General features: G+C 34.1%; 2 protein-coding genes across 2 annotated transcripts; both read right to left on the reverse strand.

The window, feature by feature from the left end:
- Positions 1-6,817: 6,817 nt before the first annotated feature.
- Positions 6,818-9,069, reverse strand: LOC145059821 (protein FAR1-RELATED SEQUENCE 4-like). Its single transcript, XM_079007600.1, has 3 exons — positions 7,948-9,069; positions 7,622-7,871; positions 6,818-7,545 (listed from the first exon to the last, which is right to left on the reverse strand). The coding sequence occupies exons 1-3, from the start codon at positions 9,067-9,069 to the stop codon at positions 6,818-6,820; spliced, it is 2,100 nt and encodes a 699-aa protein (XP_078863726.1).
- Positions 9,070-11,457: 2,388 nt separating this feature from the next.
- LOC145058042 (receptor-like protein EIX2) lies at positions 11,458-14,328 on the reverse strand. The gene has a single exon (XM_079005961.1). It carries the CDS (start codon positions 14,290-14,292, stop codon positions 11,488-11,490), a length of 2,805 nt encoding a protein of 934 aa, XP_078862087.1. The 5' UTR covers positions 14,293-14,328; the 3' UTR covers positions 11,458-11,487.
- Between the last annotated feature and the right edge of the window lie 4,573 nt (positions 14,329-18,901).

Here is an 18,901-nt window from a genome sequence, read left to right on the forward strand (position 1 = left end):
GCCCAGCTGATTCTCCACTTCATTCTTAAACTCTTTGAACTTTTCAAAGGTTTCTAACTTTTGCTTTATTAAGTAGATATATTCATATTTGCTATAATCATCTGTGTAAGTCATGTAGAAGCGGCAAGCATCCCTTGTGGTGGATCTAAAGGGCCCACAAACATTTGTGTGTATGAGATCCAATAGACCCTCACCCTTTGAACAAGTGCCAGTAAAGGGTGACTTGGTCATCTTCCCAAGTAAACAAGACTCACACGTGTCATCGTCCCTAAGGTCGAATGACTCCAACACTCCATCCTTTTGGAGTTGGGCTATGCATTTCTTGTTGACATGGCCAAGGCGACAATGCCACAAGTATGATTTGTCCAAACTATTGGACGAATCAATATTCAACACATCATTTCCTAAGTTGTCCACAACAAACACAAATTCATATATTCCATTACAAGGTAGTGCATTAAAATAGAAAACACCATCAAGATAAACATTAATAGAACCAATTATATTATCAAATGAATATCAAAACCCTTGTCTATATAATCCATGAAAAGAAATGATGTTCCTTGCCATGTCTGGAGAATAGCAAGAATTATTTAAATCTAAACCTAACCCATTACTCAACACTAAGGAATAAACTCCGATCTTGGTAACTGGTGACGATCTTCTGTTTCCCATGACCAGGTTTATCTCATAGCGCTCTTGCCTCATGCTTTGGTGGTACCTATCCATTAAATCTTGATGTATCTCGAATGGATACATGTCCTCGTAGGACTTTTAGAGTTTTGCATTCATAGTCGCGAGCATGATGCAATGAACCTTCGTAGTATCACGCTCATGTGCCTCAAAGGCAACAATTTCTTCAGGAGTGGCAATGTCTGGATTGATCTTTTCAAGCTTCTCGTCGAGGACATACTCCTTGTCCTCGTAGCGAGCGATCATCCGAATGTTTCGGATCCACTCGTTGAAGTTGTTGCCATTAAAGATCACTTTCCCACACAAATTCATGAGTAAGAATCACCATTAGCCGCAGGAGCGTTGTTCTTGTTTGCGTTAGACATCTGAAAATAGAAAAGGACAAGTTTGATTAGAATGAATCCCCAATTAATCACTGAAATGAGAAATTAGGGCTAGGATCCAACAACATTATTTACAACTTAGAAAAGAGATGTCGTAATCTAAAAGCAAATAATCTGAAGGTAAGTGAATGACGATTCACTAATTTTCCACCATGAAAAACAAAAGAAGATTATGTTTTAAATGTTTTATGAAAAACTCCTAGATTTTTGAGATTCATTGAACTTTTCAATGGCATGTTTCAATCTCGATGTGCCCTTCAAGTTTGTGACTAGGATACCGAGGATCACAAACAAGGTGTGAATAACCATGCGAATCAACATGGTGCACTCAATGTCACTATCACCTAATCAATATGTCGGTTAGCCACACACATTCCATTGATCTATGATAAACATTGAGCCACCCTTCGCAACTAATGTCAACCCCAAATTAGTGTGTCGGTTAACCACACACGCTCAAATAACGTTTGATAAGGGTACGAAGCGTAATTCCATGGAAAAACATCATTTTCACATTTTACCCTAAAGTAACTAAGATTGGGAATTTGAAAAACATTTAGTTACTTGTAATATTCATTATACTTATAATGAGGAATTAAATGCCCTATCATATCCGTTCGGCTAACGACCCTCCACCAATCAAGGAAGCGGTGGCTGAGAGTGGACACCCATTAAGCACCATTTTATAGGCAGCAACCTTATACCCCCCTTATAGACCGGCTTCATGAATGAGGCCTACTAGCGATAAAAGTAGCTTATTCTTATACATATATATATATATATATATATATATATATATATATATATATGTATATATATATATATGTGTGTGTGTGTGTGTATATTAATCTTATAATAAATAAAGTATAAGGTTTGAATTTTAAACTTGTAAAATTCTAAGGGTTTGAAATTTAAATAATTCAAAATTAAACTTTTAATCAAAAATTTAAATTCCAAAACTTGAGGACAAGTTTTGAACTTTTCAACACACAAAGGATCAAATAACAAATAATATAAATTAAACAATTAATTTTGTGATTATCTATATATGACCTCATCCAATGTTATTCATAAGATAATTACCAAATAATTTAAACAATCAACATTTATCATATAAAGAAACTATTATTCAAATGATTTAAAATTATCTTTTGTTTTGGTAAGGATAATCATTTAAACACAATAAAATTCGGATTTTATCATTAAAAAACAGCTTTGGCATTTATCCATCAGCAAAACAACAATAAATCCCGAAAATCTTTCTGTCTGACAGCTAAACTCCTCGAGTCCACCTTGGAACTCGTCGAGTTCAACCTGCTCGTCGAGTTTATCAGGCAGTTTGCAATAAAAAAACGATTTTAAAGCTTGAACAAATAAACTAGGCATCAATACAATAGAAACCAAACCAGTCTCTGATAACACTAATGGGTTTTACACACAAGAACTTTCCTATGTGCTCATGCAAACCCTAATGCTTGGATCTAGGTTTCTCTATTGTACATGCATTGTATCCAAGACTTACAAACCCTAATGTAGCATACATATTTTGAAAATATCAATATATACCAGATCTAGATGTTTACCTCTTCAAAAATCTTGGATCTTCTTCTTCTTGGAGCTTAGAGTCACAAGTGTAACTCCTCTAATGGCTTACAAACACCACACAAGCAAGAAGTCAATATGAGAGAGGGAAGAGACGCTAAAAATCGGCCCTAGGGTTTCCTTGGAATCAAGTGGCCGAAAACTGCATGTAGGGGTCTCTATTTCAACTGTAGGTTTCTAGGGTTTTAGTCAAAAACCCTAATGGACAGCTTAATCACCAAGCAGCCCATGGAATCTTCTGGAATAAGGCCTATGGACGAAATTATGATTTTCATCATAATTTCATTCACCCTTTAATCCATTAGGTTTCCCAACCCAAAAACCAACTATCACGCATTTGACAGTTTAAGCCCCTATATTTAATTAATCTCTTTTGGCCACCAAATTAATTTCTAATTAATTTATGATTAATATTAATTAAATAATATGATTTCCCTTTTAATATATTAATCACATAATATATTAATAAATCATAATTTCCTCTCTCTCCATAAATTACCTTGTCAAGTTGTTTTGGTGAAGGCAACCCAAAAGGACCATGCACAACCGGTTCAAGTTCATACCAAATATAGTTTCGGGCTTAGACACTAATCCAACAAGTTATCGATTCAGTTGATGATGCAGAGGTATGTTAGAAATAGCAACATACTTTGATTTCTTCCTATTACATCATTGTCCTTTAAAGTACATTGCATGTATAAGAAACATTGAAACTATTTCTTACATTCAGCCCAATACAATTTTTGTTTTTGTGTCAGGTGAAAGTGGGAGGAGAGGTGCAAAATAAAGGGTAGGCAATAGAAAGAAATGAAAGTGGTGTTGTGTGATGTTGTAATAGAAAGAAATGAAAATGAGATGCCATAATAATCAAATAAATGAAATTATATTGCTATTTCTTACATTTAGCCCAATAACATTATACATTTGGCTCAACCCTTCCTAACCATACAATTGAAACAACAAGATTCTAATAGAAAGAAATCGAAGTATGACACTATAATAACATATAAATGAAAGTACATTGATATTGATCGCATTAATCTTAACAACATTATATATGGTGGACATTTGAAAGTGTTGACAAACACAATAACACATTGTTTGAAGAAGTGAGGATCATGGTTTTAAAATAAACAAGGTGGAGCAGTTGGAAAAAAAAAATCCTACACTCAATGTGAAAAGCACTCTTTAATGCCATGAGAGGTTAAACTTTCTGCACATATAATATCTATATTACTTTGTATCTGTCTGCATTAGCCCATTATAAATGTCATATAATTTTTGTATTATTTTTTTGTTTGCATTTTTTAGAAATTTTGTAGCCTTTATTATATTTTGATTGGACAATCGGGAACACCTAAGAGATGTATATTTTTAGTGGCTTTTTTCTTATACTAAATGACAAATGAAGGAAAGATAGTAAAAAGATAATTCAATTTGAAGGAGGGTTGGTAGTAAAGGAGTAAACATTTGGTTCTGATTGCATATTTTAGGGTATATTGGAAAAATTAGCTATAATCAGGGAATAAAATGTTAAAATAACCTCAAATAAGGACCAAAATTGTAAGATGGAAAAATAAGCTCTAATCATTGGTCTCTATTCAAACTAAAGGAGTAACATAGGCCCTATTCAAAGTAAAATATGTATAGTTTTAAGACAAAAATTGGAAAAATCAGCTATGATCGGGGATTAAAATAGTCATTTCACTTGGAATAATGACACAACATGTTACAATAACGGCCGATACGTATAGTTTTAGGGTACGCACTTTTGCGTATCATAAATCACTGCGTGTCATAGTTTGCGCGTCATTAAAGGCCTATATTCTAAAAGTGAACCTCAAATAAGGACCAAGAATGCAATGATAAAAACTTTCTGGGACCAAAATTGAAAAAAATATATACTCATGGATCAAAATATAATTAAATCATAATCTTATGTTTCTTTTCTTTAGCAGGGTGTTAAGATAGATGATCCACAAGTGTTTAATGGCCAAGAGGTGGAGGTTTGGTCGCGTGTTGTGTGGAAGCCAAAATGGGTAGTTACATTTCTGATGTTAAAAGGAAATCGATGGAAACAACAACTATGTTTTTCAAAAATCTACTTTGGTCATTAGAGGTCGTATTGTTCTTATTGAAGATGTGTCACTTGATGGAACTTAGTTATCAGTTCACTTGATGATTTTGAGTTATGTTAGAAATAGCAATGTACTTTCATTTACCCCAACCTAACCTATTTAATGAGCAGGTTGAACCTGAGTTGATTTATTTAAATTTCCAAAAATATACCCTTGAAAATCAACTAATCCTTCAAACACAATTACATAAAACTTAAAAACTCCGATAATTGTTCACGTTTGAAAATAATACAACGATAAGTCTATAGTAGAAACACAAATCAAGTGTTTACAACCATAAAAACATTATACACGTTTAATCTTTAAATGCTAGACAGCTCAACTTTCAATAATGATCACCAATCCACATTTTTTGAGTAATAAAAATAACAAAACTATAATAATCAATTAAATAATAATACTATATATATATATATATATATATATATATATATATATATATATATATATATATATATATATATATATATAAGATAATATTAAAAAAATTTAAGCGGGTTCACTGGTTGTAAGCAGATTGAGAATTTTAACCCTAACATAACCCATTTAATTAAATATATTAGACGGGTTAAGCCGTTTAGTTAAACGTGTTAAAGATCTCAACCAAACCAACTAATTACCAACCCTAAATAAAGGGTGGATGATTGAAAGTGTTGATAAAAACAAAAGTGTGTTACCTAAAGAAATGAAGATTGGGGATTTCAAAATTAATATAAATGGAGCAATTGGAAACATCTTATAGTGAACCTAGGAAGCATTCCTTGAAGGCATGAGGTTAAACTTTTTGTATATTTGATTCTAACCGACAAAAATGCAAAAATGGTCCCTATGGTTTGTCATTTTTTGTGGATATGGTCCAAACCTTTTAAAAATTGGATTTCTGGTCCTTATTGAAAGGTTTGTTTGTGGAACAAGTCCCTGGGGTTAATAGCCGTTTGTTTGTTGCTGTTAAACCCCTCACGTGCATTGCACACGAGGGCATAAATGTCATTTTACTTGAGGGACCATTTTTACAATTCCTGAAATAATATATAAAGACTTCCCCAACGTTCAAGTTATTCCCCAAACGTTGTTCTGCAACTTTCAAGTTGTTCTTCCTTCTCTCATCTCATGGACACCGAAGAACCCAGGCAGACGTTTCTATGCTTGCCCTCAAAAAGTAAAGAAATTCGTTTGCACCCATTTTGATATGTAATCAAATAACATTTGTTATTTTCCCCTTTTTGAAGGATTCTGCTTGTCGCTTCATCGGATGGGTTGATCCCCCTATGTGTGAAAGGTCTAAAGTCATTATTCCTGGACTATTGAGAAATATTAACCGAATGCAAGCTTGGTGCACAGCTCTAAAGATCATGTTGCTGGCTAGATGGGTGTTTTTTGTGATTTTGTTCATAAGGTCTGTTTAGGTATAGGTAATAGGTCAATCGGGTGGGTTTTTATTTGTTGAAGGTCGATAAAAGTGTGGTTTTTTGGTGGATTAATGGTTTTTGGTACTTTGACCAAGGTTCTTTGTAGTTGTTTGTAAGGTCAAAGTAAGTTGTTTATGTAGTAAATGACTTCCTGATATAAATATGAATTTTATGGAATTGCTTATGTTTTTGTAAGGTTCTTTGTAGTTTTTGTAAGGTGAAAGAAAGGTTAATGTGAATAATTGACTGTAATGGTTATAATAAACAACAATAACCAAAAACCATAATAACCAAGGCTGCAATTACATAATAGACTACAAGCATATAGTGCAATTACATTATCCCAAAATATGCAACCATATATATATATATATATATATATATATATATATATATATATATATATATGTTCTAATACTTATCATACTAATGAAAACCAAAATAACCATAAGTCATAAGTTGTTTAACATCAAAACACTTCCAAAAGTAGCAAATAACATCTGCCAAAACAAACACAACCTTGATCTTCAACTTCCACGTAACTTCCACCTCCTTGACCTTTGCATGTCCTTGAGTTGTGACCTTCGTTTTTTCATTTTGCACATGTTACACTGACATATTTCCTTGTTAATTTTTGAACTCCATCAGGACCCACTTTACAGCCTTCTTCCTGACTTACACCATGAGTACCAGTCTGACTTTGACTCCCTCTTTGACTCTGACTCAATTTTTCATCCTCACTTTTCTTCCTCTTCTTTGTAGGCCTACCTGGTTGCTTATGATGTATTGGAGGGATAAGTGTGGTGGGACACAAACTTTTAGGCCACATTGTTCTTCCTTTTATGGGCTCTACCTTATAGGAATATGCATTCTTCCATGTATCCAACCAGTAAACCTTATTGACCCACCTGTAAATGTCACCAACATCCTCTGAGTTCTTGGTCATTTCATAAAGGGTTGAAATGGCATGTTTACATGGGATGCCTATTAGCTCCCACTTTCTGCAAGTACATGTGTTGTTCCTAACATCTACAACATGTTGGTCTTGCCATGCCCCAGTGACTTGGTATTTCTCACCCCCATTCCACCTAGCAATGTAATGTGATGCATGAGACTTGTTTACATCCAATATGGTTGTTGCAGTGGGTGTTAAAGGCCCTTTTGCCTTATCCATCACCTTCATAACATTACAGATTCTCTTCATCAGGTATTGTCTAATATACTCCAAACAACCTATGATAGGCTTATCTCTTCCCTCTATTATCTTGCTGTTAAATACCTCACAAAGGTTGTTTAACAGTATATCAGAGATTGCTCTGCCTGTTAAAAAAATTAACATATTGTTTTAAGTACAAGTAAACATTTAACATATAGTAATTTATGGTAATTTATGTACCTGTAAAATGGCTTCTTGCCCAGTGTTTTGGAGGAATCTTTCTAAGCCATTCACATGCCTCCTTGTCATAGTTGCTAAATTCTTTCATGCAATGTTCAAATTCGGGTACAGTGGTTGCAGTTGCACATCTCCATAAATGATCCTTGTACTCTTTCAATTTCCATTTCACTCTCATGTTCTGATGTATGTGCTTGAGACAATACTTGTGCTCAACACATGGGAATAGTTGGGCTATTGCTGGTATTAAACCCTAGAACAATAACAATAATTAAGTATTTAGTTTATATAATAATAAGTAATTAATAATACAAGTTAGAAAGAGATACCTTTTGTCGATCTGTGATAAAAGTAAAGTTAGAGTTTGAACCAAGATCCAAGTCTTCTCCTAAACACTGCAAGAACCATACCCAACTACTTTTGTTCTCTGTCTCAACAATGGCATAAGCAAGGGGGTAAATACCATTGTTAGAGTCCAACCCAACTGCTGTTAGAACCTGTCCAGGAAATGGTCCTTTCATATGCGCACCATCGAAACCCAAAAGATCCCTGAGGCCAGCCTTAAAACCTTTTTTCAGGCGACCTAAGCAAATGTAGATTCTTTTAAACCTCCTCGTTGGGTTTGATGGGTTTTGTTCACTGTAAACATCAATCTTGACAGTTGTGTCAACATTGGTTGCTTGCAATTCAAGGACATAGTCCCTCAAGATCTCATATTGTTTTGTATAGTCACCCTCCACGATCTTAGTTGCAATATCCTTGGCCCTGAATACTTTGTCAATAGAAACACCAACCTCGAAGTCCTTTTGAAGTTGTTCCTGCAATGCTCGAAGAGGAATCCCTGGATTCGTGTCGATTTGGTCCATGATTCGCTTGGATATAAAAGTAGCAGTGCAAGCTCTAATCTTCCTACTTTGAAGGCAAGTATGGTTGTCATTTAATGTCCTTACAAACCAGGGAGATTCTGTGTTTGACCTAGAAGCATGAAGGAACCAACTACAGTTTACTTTTTCTGAATTTACCTCTTTGCCCTTGCTTTTATTTTTGGTATTAAGGCCCACCACCCCACTTGCATTGATGACAGGGTCTACACCTCTACACAATGCCCGAAGTCTAAGCTTGTCATTCTTTTTATAATATAAATTCCTCTTAGTTTCTAGTGCGTGCATGTCAATTTTTTCTTTCAATTTTTTCTTTGATTTAAACTTTTGCCCAACATAAAAACTGGCCTTATGGACATTGCCAAGACTGCATCTTTTCTCCTTAGCCAGATTTTTAAGAACACATCTTCTTTTTCTTTCATCTTCTGACCCTTCATCTAAAGAATCCCATCTATCATTGTCAATGACTTCTATGTCCTCATGTTCATCATTTGTCCCAACCCCGTTATGAAACCCATCCATTTGAACACAACCATAATCCTTATCAAGATTGAGGTTAAAGTCAGTCATATCCACCTCCGCTTCTGATACATTGTTTTCTTCATCAACAAGTTCATCATATTGTTATTCTGATTGTTGCCCAAGATCATCACTGTCAGCAGACTTTTCATGTTCAGACTGATGGTCTTCAACATTCTCATCTTCTGGTGGTTGATAATGTTCTCCATCAAAAGGATCAAAGTGATCATGAGAAAAGTTCTCATAATGAAATTCATCATAATCAAAGTTATCATGGTCACCACCTTGATCTTGTACCACATCATCCATGTTAGCATGCTCAACCTCTTGATCTTGAACCACATCATCCATGTTAGCATTCTCACCAGCTTGATCTTGTACCACATCATCTAATTTAGGATTCTCACCACCTTGATATTGTACAACATCATCCAATTTAGCATGATCACCACCTTGATCTTCTACTACATCATCCAATTCAACTAAACAAAGCTTTTTGGCACAAGAACTTTGACCAACTATTGAGTTCACCCTTCCATTTCTTCTATACTGTGGTGAAACTTCTGTAGGGACTTTGTCAAAGAGTATCAAGGACATATACCCTGCCAACTGTGTTTGATCATTAGCTTCATCTATCATTGGGGTTTTATCCTTTGCTGGTACTTGAGGTACATTTGCTTCTTTTGGAAGATCACCATCACAGAGCTCTTTAATAATAACTTTTTGCTTTCCTTTTGGAGACATAAAATAGGTCAGCATATTAGTTTGTCCATGTTCTGTATACACTTCAATGACCTTGTTATCTCCAATATACTGAGTCAAATTCAAGACATCATCATCATTCCCTAAAGCTCTGAGGCCAAAATCCAAGTCTTCATGAGGAATCCTAAAATGGTAATATATTACTGGGGGTACAGAGTAACCTAGCTCTAGCATCATTGCGTCTAGTTCATGAACTGAGAACTCATCAATGTCTACTAAATCAATATATCGCACTTCACCTTTAACATATTTCGTGTTTGGAAGCTTCGTAAAATTTCCACCTTGGTGTAGCTTTATGCTGAACATTGTTGGTACATGCTCTACAAGATACAAAAAACATTAAGTAAGAAATTATCAGATGTTTGTATTTTTGGCTCTGTTCTTCAGATCATCAAGAAACCTAACAAAATTTCGTAAACAGAGGATAAGTGAAACTAACCATATTCATTTGTGATGTCATACGTCTCACCTTTTGGCCTAATCGCCCACATTACGAACACCATTTACAGTTGAAAAGCAAAAACAAGTAAACACCTTGGACCAAATCTTGATTAGGGTTTTTGCGTTAAAAACGAATGACGAAGAAGATGGAAGTGGAAGAGATAACTAAATATTTTGTGATTTTGTGTGTAATATGGTGCTAAGACGGTAACAAGCGGGTTTATTTCAGGAATTGTAAAAATGGTCCCTCAAGTAAAATGACATTTATGCCCTCGTGTGCAATGCACCTGAGGGGTTTAACAGCCACAAACAAACGACTGTTAACCCCAGGGACTTGTTCCACAAACAAATCTTTCAATAAGGACCAGAAATCCAATTTTTAAAAGGTTTGGACCATATCCACGAAAAATGACAAACCACAGGGACCATTTTTGCATTTTTGTCATTCTAACCATATGGTGCTAATATGACGTTCATGTGGACTTGCTCTTTTATTTAATTCTTATTTTATTAAATGTTAAATTTATTTTAATCTAAAAGAATAATTAATATGTATATTTTTATTTATTGAAAACCTTAGAGTGATATTATGGGCAAAAAGTGCAAGTTCAAACGGTACCTATTACATTTTATTCTCAACCTTTTCTTTCTAAAAAAACTTGTTCATCTATAGTCATCTTGGGGTCATGTGTTGCAGATACAATAGAGGCCATTTGTTGCAGATACAATAGAGAACTCAATAATAGAAATGATAAACTAGAGTAAATTAAGCTTTCAATTTCCATTTATAACTTTTCTTTTTGGGGTGGGGGGGGGGGGAGGGAGGGAGGGAGGGGGAGGGGTGCAATTTTCAGTTGCTCATTTATTTCAGAATCATTGATGCAGAAAACCGATACTAATCACGTTTTCCATTGCGAAATATAATGGAAGTGCCAAAGTATGATATCTAATGGATTTACCATTACACCATTACTAAACAGGTTGTTTGTTTCAAACAAAATTGATTTGTATCAAACTATTTTTTTTTCCATAATGGTCCGGTTCGGTTTCCAATTTTTTTAGTGTACCTTTAATTTTCATTGTGTTTTTTAATGCTACGAATGTATGATTTTTTTAGGATATATTATTTCATACAAAACAGGGGAAATGGCCACCCATGGTGCTGGTGGCAAATATATTGATATGGGGGATTTAAAAACTCCAACCAAATTACATTACATCACATACTGGAAAATAAGAAATCAAAAATAAAAACTAGATGACAAACTATGTGTGTCTAGCCTTTTGCAAACTTGAAATGAACACAACCACTTTCACATAAACCCAATCTTTGAAACTGTCATAAAATTGAAAAAATGCACGTCTCCCTCGACGGTTGAGAAGTAAAGCGCCACATGCTATCCAAAATCCAGTAGCAAAACCAATGCCCACACCAGTATAAAACCATCCCCAGAGTTCATCATTTGTGTCTTCCCCATCACCCTCACCTTTACCAATAAGAGGTGGGAATTTTGATTCTTCATCTAGAGGACCTCTTTTGGTAAGAGGAGGTCCACATAGACATGCATTTCCATTGTATCTTGATGGTTGAAAGGATTGGAGTTGAGTGCTGGTTGGGATTCTTCTAGACAAGTTATTAAATGACAAATCTAGGTCATTCAATAAACTCATCTGAGACATGCTTGATGGTATCCTCCCTGATAAATTGTTTCTGGATAAATCCACCGTTAGAAGCTTTTTCATCTCACCAATATGCTGTGGAATCTCTCCAGATAGAGCATTCATTGAAAAATTCAGGGCAATCAAATCTGAAAGATTGGTAATTTGATATGGGATTTGTCCTGTTAAGTTGTTGCTTGACAGGTCAATGCTCTTCACCAATTTCAGAGTACTTAAGAATTCATGTTCACCTCGCTGCCACTGAATCATTGCATGGTCAACATATATCCCTGATGCATATACAATATTGTTTATACTTGTTTGAAAGTATACATCTTGTAAGACTCCTCCTTGGTGAACCATGCTCGTAAGATTACTCAAACATGAGGGGATGGTTCCATGAAGATTGTTCATCGACAGGTCTACAATTTGAAGATTACCTAACTGACATAACTGTAAAGGGATGGTTCCAATGAAGTTGTTTGATTTTAGGATAACAACATACAACCCTGATAAGTTTTCCCCAATCCAGACAGGCACATTACCAGAAAACTTGTTGGCCCCCAAATTCAACGAGATTAAACCCGTGCAATTTTTTAAGGACAAAGGCAATTCTCCAGAGAAGTTGTTCTTGTATAAATACAACACCTGGAGTTGTATCAAAGATCCAACAGAGGGAGGAATCCGTCCAAAGAGATTGTTGTGTCCAAGATTAAGAACTTGTAGTCCTTTGAAACGCCACAAACAGTCCGGGAGTTGTCCGATTAATGAGTTATGAGAGAGGTCAAGAAATGATAAGAACCCATCAACAATTTGGCATACAAATGAGATTCCCCCAGAAAATTTGTTTCTGGAAATATTTAATGAGAACAAGGTGGAAGGAACATTCGGTATTGGACCATAAAAGTTGTTGGAACTCAAATCTATCTCTGAATATTTGGCAAAATTTGATGATAAATCTGGTACTTTCCCGCTAATGTTGTTGGAAGAGAGATTCAGATATTCTAATTGAGAAGGCCACATGTCCCAAAACTCCAGAGGAATTGTGTCTGAAATTCCAGTATTGGAAAGATCAAGACGGGTAAGATTTTTGAGTGTCTGAATCCATTTGGGGAAGCGAGGCCCTACCTTGCAAGAGCTCAGATCAAGATACTGAAAATAAGAGATGTTTGACAAGTGATCTGGGGAAGGAACTGTAAGATTATTAGAAGAAAGGTAAAGAGTTCGGAGCCTGGGTAGTTCCCACAGTTTCTCACTTATACTTCCATTTAAGTGATTATGAGACAGGTCCAAAAGCTTTAGGGATGAAAACTTTTGGATCTCATCGGACAATGATCCTATAAATTGGCTATGAGAAGCATCCAACCATTGTAATGAAAGGGATGTGCATCCAGACAAGTTGTTGAGAAAATCAGGAAATTTGACAGCAGCAGAGTTGTTGTAGAAGGATAAAGTTTCCAGACTACAGAGGTTACCAAGATATTTGGGTATCCCATCTAACATATTGTCATAGAGATAAAGTCCATTAAGCTTATTGCTGGTTAATGGGAGCAACCAACGATACATGGATGATGTGAGATTGTTGTCACTGAGATAAAGGGTATGAATAGATGAAGAAGAAGAAGAGTTGAGAAAAGAAGAATATGGATACATGACCTGTGACAGCTCACATCTCCCTAAACTTAAACTCAACAGTTTTGGGAGACTCGAAATTACACCTACCCAATTATTTGCATTCGCAAGGGAAATCCCATCCATTCTCAGATCCTCCAAATGAGAGAGATGAGACAACCACTCTACCTTTTCAACTCTACACCTTCCAGCAGAATCAAGATGAAGGTATTGCAAGTTGGTGAGGTTTCCAAACTGTGAAGGAATGGTTCCATAAAGAGAGTTACTGGAAAGGGAAAGGTACCTTAACTGGGTCAAGTAACCAATGGACCTGGGAATAGCTCCATGAAAAGAATTGTAGGAAAGGGAAAGGTACCTTAATCGAGTCAAAGAACCAGTGAAAGTGGGAATGGTTCCATTGAAAAAATTGAAGGAAAGATCAAGATGATTCAAGTAGGTTAAGTTAAGCAAGGAATGGCTAATCTCACCTCCAAGACCATCCTGTGAAAAGAAGTTGTTGAGTTCAAGCTTTGTGACATGACCAGTTTGGTTGCTGCACTCAACTCCACTCCATTTACAGCAGTCATGTTGGTCAGATCTCCATGTAGAGAGAGTATCATAAGTGTCGTGAAGGGGAGCTTTGAAGAGAAGGAGCGCAAGTCTCTCATTATCCAAACACTTTTTCATATTAACACCATTTCTATCATCTCCTCCTTCTCCCACTGCTACCAATTGGCTGGTAGTTGCAGTCACAAGGAGTACCAAGAAAAGTGAGAAAACTATAGAAGCACAAAGATTCATAATTTAATTAAAAATGAAAATCTTGGTGATTTTTGGTTTGTAATGATGCCTGCCTATATGAACTGCACCCGTGAGTGTTTATATAGTCTCAACTGTGAGCATAACTGATTCTAAACGGGTGGCCTTGAATTAATTGTGTCGGGGATACAATATTTAATTCCCATGAAATTAGAACCAAACTATAAGAAAAAATCAAAGATGAAGATTTGAAATAAATGTCTCAAATTAGTCGTTCAAAGACTTGCAAGTCTTGACTATTTGCATATATTATCTATATCTTATCCGATCTTTGTGATATTTTCAAAGACTTTTAAGTGATGTTGACCATAACCTGTATTAAATACAAACATATAAGAATGTAAACGCAAACATTGAACTGACCCCCAATTTAATAACAACTATTTCATAAATCTAGTATTCTCATTCCATTGTTAAACAATTTATGTTTATGCTATCCTAAGAGTATTTTTATGAAATCAATTAGAAAAGTTTTAGCAGAAACATATATCTAATTTATCATATCAATTAATTCAAAATTTTCGAACAGAAACATAAACCCACTATTCAACAGAAACGAAAAAAAATTCAAACAAAATCAAAAGAAACGTTATTCAACAGAAAAAAAAAAATAGAGAACAGGGATGAAGAGAGAAATGCGTTGAGTTTAGTGATGGCCAATTATTTACCAGACGGAAAACCAAGAAGATGACAACGGTAGCAAAAAAAACATATTTAAAAGAATAATAAAGATTGTATACAAGTTACATTTTGTTGGAAGTCATTTATACATAAACATATTTTTATAAGGAAAAGAATAATTTAGCAAAAAAAATACAATATTTTAGTTCGATTTATTAAACCGTTTATTAATAAATTTTGTTTCTATAATAAAAATAATGTGTAGTTCGGTTAGTCAAAAAAAGTTAAATACCTTGCTCATTAACAACAATATTATACTTAACTTGGCTCAAATTTAAAAGTGAGTTTTGGATGTATTCAAGGGCACTTTATTTTGTTTTTCTCTCGGGCCCCAAATATGTATGGACCGACTTTGGTCAAAACATAAATCATAAAGCTTATAAAATACTTTTTTCTTACAATACATTTTGGTATGTGCATATTTAATCATGTATTTTGTGCATATTTATAATACTTTTAGTTACAATTATGCTTATTTTGGGACACAAGGTACTTATTATGTTTAAAATATGTTTTGTAGTAGCAAATACATGTTCGGTATGAAAAGGGAGAAACCGAGAAGTTGGAAGTAGGAAAAATTGGGCAAAGTTAAAAAGAAGACAAATAATGCATGAAGTCTGAAGCCCACGACATGGTCACTCTATTCCACGTCGTGGTAAATGGAAGATTCACGATCAATGATCTAACTTGGAAAATACGGGATTTAACAGAAGACCACAACCTGGTGCCTATTCACCATGCTATAGAGATCAAGTTTATGGAAACTATATATATTCGAACATTAGATCGAATGTAGAGACTTTTGCCCAATTTTCTGAGAGGGATTACGACTAAAACCCTCTGGAAAACCTTGGGAAAACTAGGAATCAATTGGAGCTCAAGAGTTGAAGAGATCTAGACGAAATCAACATAGATCTATTAAGTTTGCTAGCATTACTCATGTCTAGTCTTAATTACATTGATTTAGTGTGCTTTTCTATTGTGATGAGAGGATAAAAACCTTATACTTCTATTTGGTAAAGATGAATCCAAATCTTATGTGTTGATTTCAATTTATGGATGTTTTACATTGATTTTACTTATGTTTGATAATCAAAACCCTAGCATGTTTTAGTTCTAGTATTTGAATGCCTTGCTTTGACTTTAGTGTAGTAGATGATCATTCTAGTGATTTATGATCACTAAATTGCTAGAGCTAGGATTAATCACATCTTAGATTAGGTAATTAAAGCTAGTAACTTTAAATTTGTTAGAGGGCATAATAAATCTTAAATTGTACTTGCTTGCTTAACTTGATCATAGCAAAGTAACTATTAGATTTATCATTCATAGTCCAATTTGTGCTTATATCAATTTTTTGTTTAACCTATGCTTGATCATTGCATAGTAATTCATAAATTGGCACATCTTTGCATTTGGTCATAATAACTAGTAAATTAATGAATTGGTATGTCCTGGTAGCATGTGTTTGCACCATAATTCATTGACAAAGCATTGCGAAGTCTCATCAGCTTATGGTTTTATATGCTGAATCAATAACTACTTTTATTAGACGAATTGGGAGAAGAACGGTATGATACATGTAATACACTCTAGTGTTTTGTTGTACCCATCGACATAGAGTTTCCAAGCTCTCATCAACATTTGTTATTAAATGTTGAATCATAAAACTTTAAACAAGAAAATTGGGTAAGAATGGATTGATGTGTGTGATAGTATATGGTATATAGACTAACCATCGGCATAAATGTGTCAAGATCTCATCAGTGTATGGTCTTTTATACTGAATCATTAAACTTTAAAGAAGAAAATAGGGCGAGAATGGATTGGTGCGTGTGATAGCCTAACGTACATAAACTAACCATCGACATAATTTTTTTCAAGCTCTCAATAGTGTATGGTATTTTACGTTGAACTACGAAACTTCAAAGAAGAAAATCAGGGCAATAGTGGGTTGATGTGTATGATAAACAACAATACATAGTTTAACCTGTTGGATTAGGTGTCTAAGCTCATAACTATAATTGGGATGTACTTGACCCGATAGTAGCATAGTCCTTTTGGGTTGCCTTCACCATAGCAATTTGATAGGATGAATTATGAAGAAAAAGGTTAACTATGATTTATTATTATATTATAAGAATAATATATGAATTGAGAAATCATATTATTTAATTAGTATTTATCATAAATTAATTTGGAATTAATTTATTGATCGAAAGAGACTGATTAAATTGATGGGGACTAATTATGTAAATCAATGATAGTTGTAATTTGGGCTAATGTATCCTATTCCCATCGGATGGACGAAAATATATGGGAAGCCCATAGAATTTCGTCTAAGGCATGCCATATGGGGATCCATATGTTGCTTAGGGCCTAAACAAGGGAATTAGGGTTTCTAAGTCGTAAACCCTAGGAGCCACAGCTATAAAAGGAACCCTATGGCTCACAAAATTGGACCCTGTGATTTCATAAGAAACCTTAACCGATTTTGAGGCTTCCTTCTCTCTCTCTTGTTCTTCCTTGTTGCTAGTGGTGTTTGTGATTCCGTTCGAGGTGCAACATTTGAGGGACTAATCTCTTAAAGGTCAAGATCAAATCAACAACAAGAAAGGTATTCTTCTAACCCTAATTTGAATATAATTTCATTCTTATAAATGCTAGATTAGGGTTCTTGCTTTGGAATTTTAATTTGCATGTATAACTTGAGAAAAGCCTAGATTCAAAGCATTAGGGTTGCATGTACACCATAGGAATGTTGTAGTGCTCAAAACCCATCAGTGGTATCAAAGCTTAGGCTGTTTTTCTGTTGTATGATGCAATTGTAATGTTTTCAAGGCTGAAAAAGTTTCGTTTTTGGCCACTGGCTGCTGGACTTGACGGGTCCCATGAAGGAACTCGATGAGTCCATGCCCTGACTCGACAAGTTGGTTCGTCTGGTGGCAGGATTTTTGGAGTTTTGGCCTAAATTAGATTTAGATAATTACCATAAATTGTTTTTATTGGTTAAATTCAAATTATATAATTTGGTAATGGATATCCTCATCTAATTAAAAGGTAATTGTCAAATTTTAAGATAATTACAAGATTGTGTGATAAATTAATTATTTGTAAATTTTGATTTGAGTTTTCTTGCCAAATAAATTGGATTAGATCATATTTGTGATAATGATAAAATTATATGATTAATTTAATTGTTTTAAATTTGATCTAGAAGTTTTGAAAAGTTTCAAAATTTGTCCTCAAGTTTTGGAATTTAAAATTTGATTAAAAGTTTTAGTTGTGAAATATAAAATTCTAAAACGCTAGCATTTTAAATGGTTAAAATACTCATAATTTAAATTTACAATTGAAGGTTTTAATTTTGGAAATTTAAAATGGACACAAGTAGAATGAATAATTATGGATTTATTGATAAATAATTAAAAGATTAATTAAGAAAGTAATAATAAATCCATAATAACATGGTTTAAACTTTTAATTGACTTGAAATTCTAATTTATTTAAAAGATTAAACCACCAAGTATTTTAAAAGTTTAAAATACACCCTTGTACTATTATAAGATTAAAAGTTTAATTTATATATATATATATATATATATATATATATATATATATAAGTATTTTAAAAGTTTAAAATACACCCTTGTACTATTATAAGATTAAAAGTTTAATTTATATATATATATATATATATATATATATATATAAGTAAAGTCAGTCTTACTGTTAGTAGGCATCATTCACGAAATTGGTCTATAAGGGGTGTTTAAGGAAGTGGCCTGTAAAATGACCGCCATTGGGTATCCACTCTTACCCACCGCACTCTTGACTAATGGAGCGTCGTTAGCCGAATGGTTAGGATAGGACATTCTCATTAATAAGTATAATGAAATAGAAAGTAACT

This window comes from Lactuca serriola, chromosome 6 (genome assembly GCF_051521515.1).
Source record: "Lactuca serriola cultivar US96UC23 chromosome 6, Lser_US96UC23_V15, whole genome shotgun sequence".
Taxonomy (NCBI): Eukaryota; Viridiplantae; Streptophyta; class Magnoliopsida; order Asterales; family Asteraceae; genus Lactuca; species Lactuca serriola.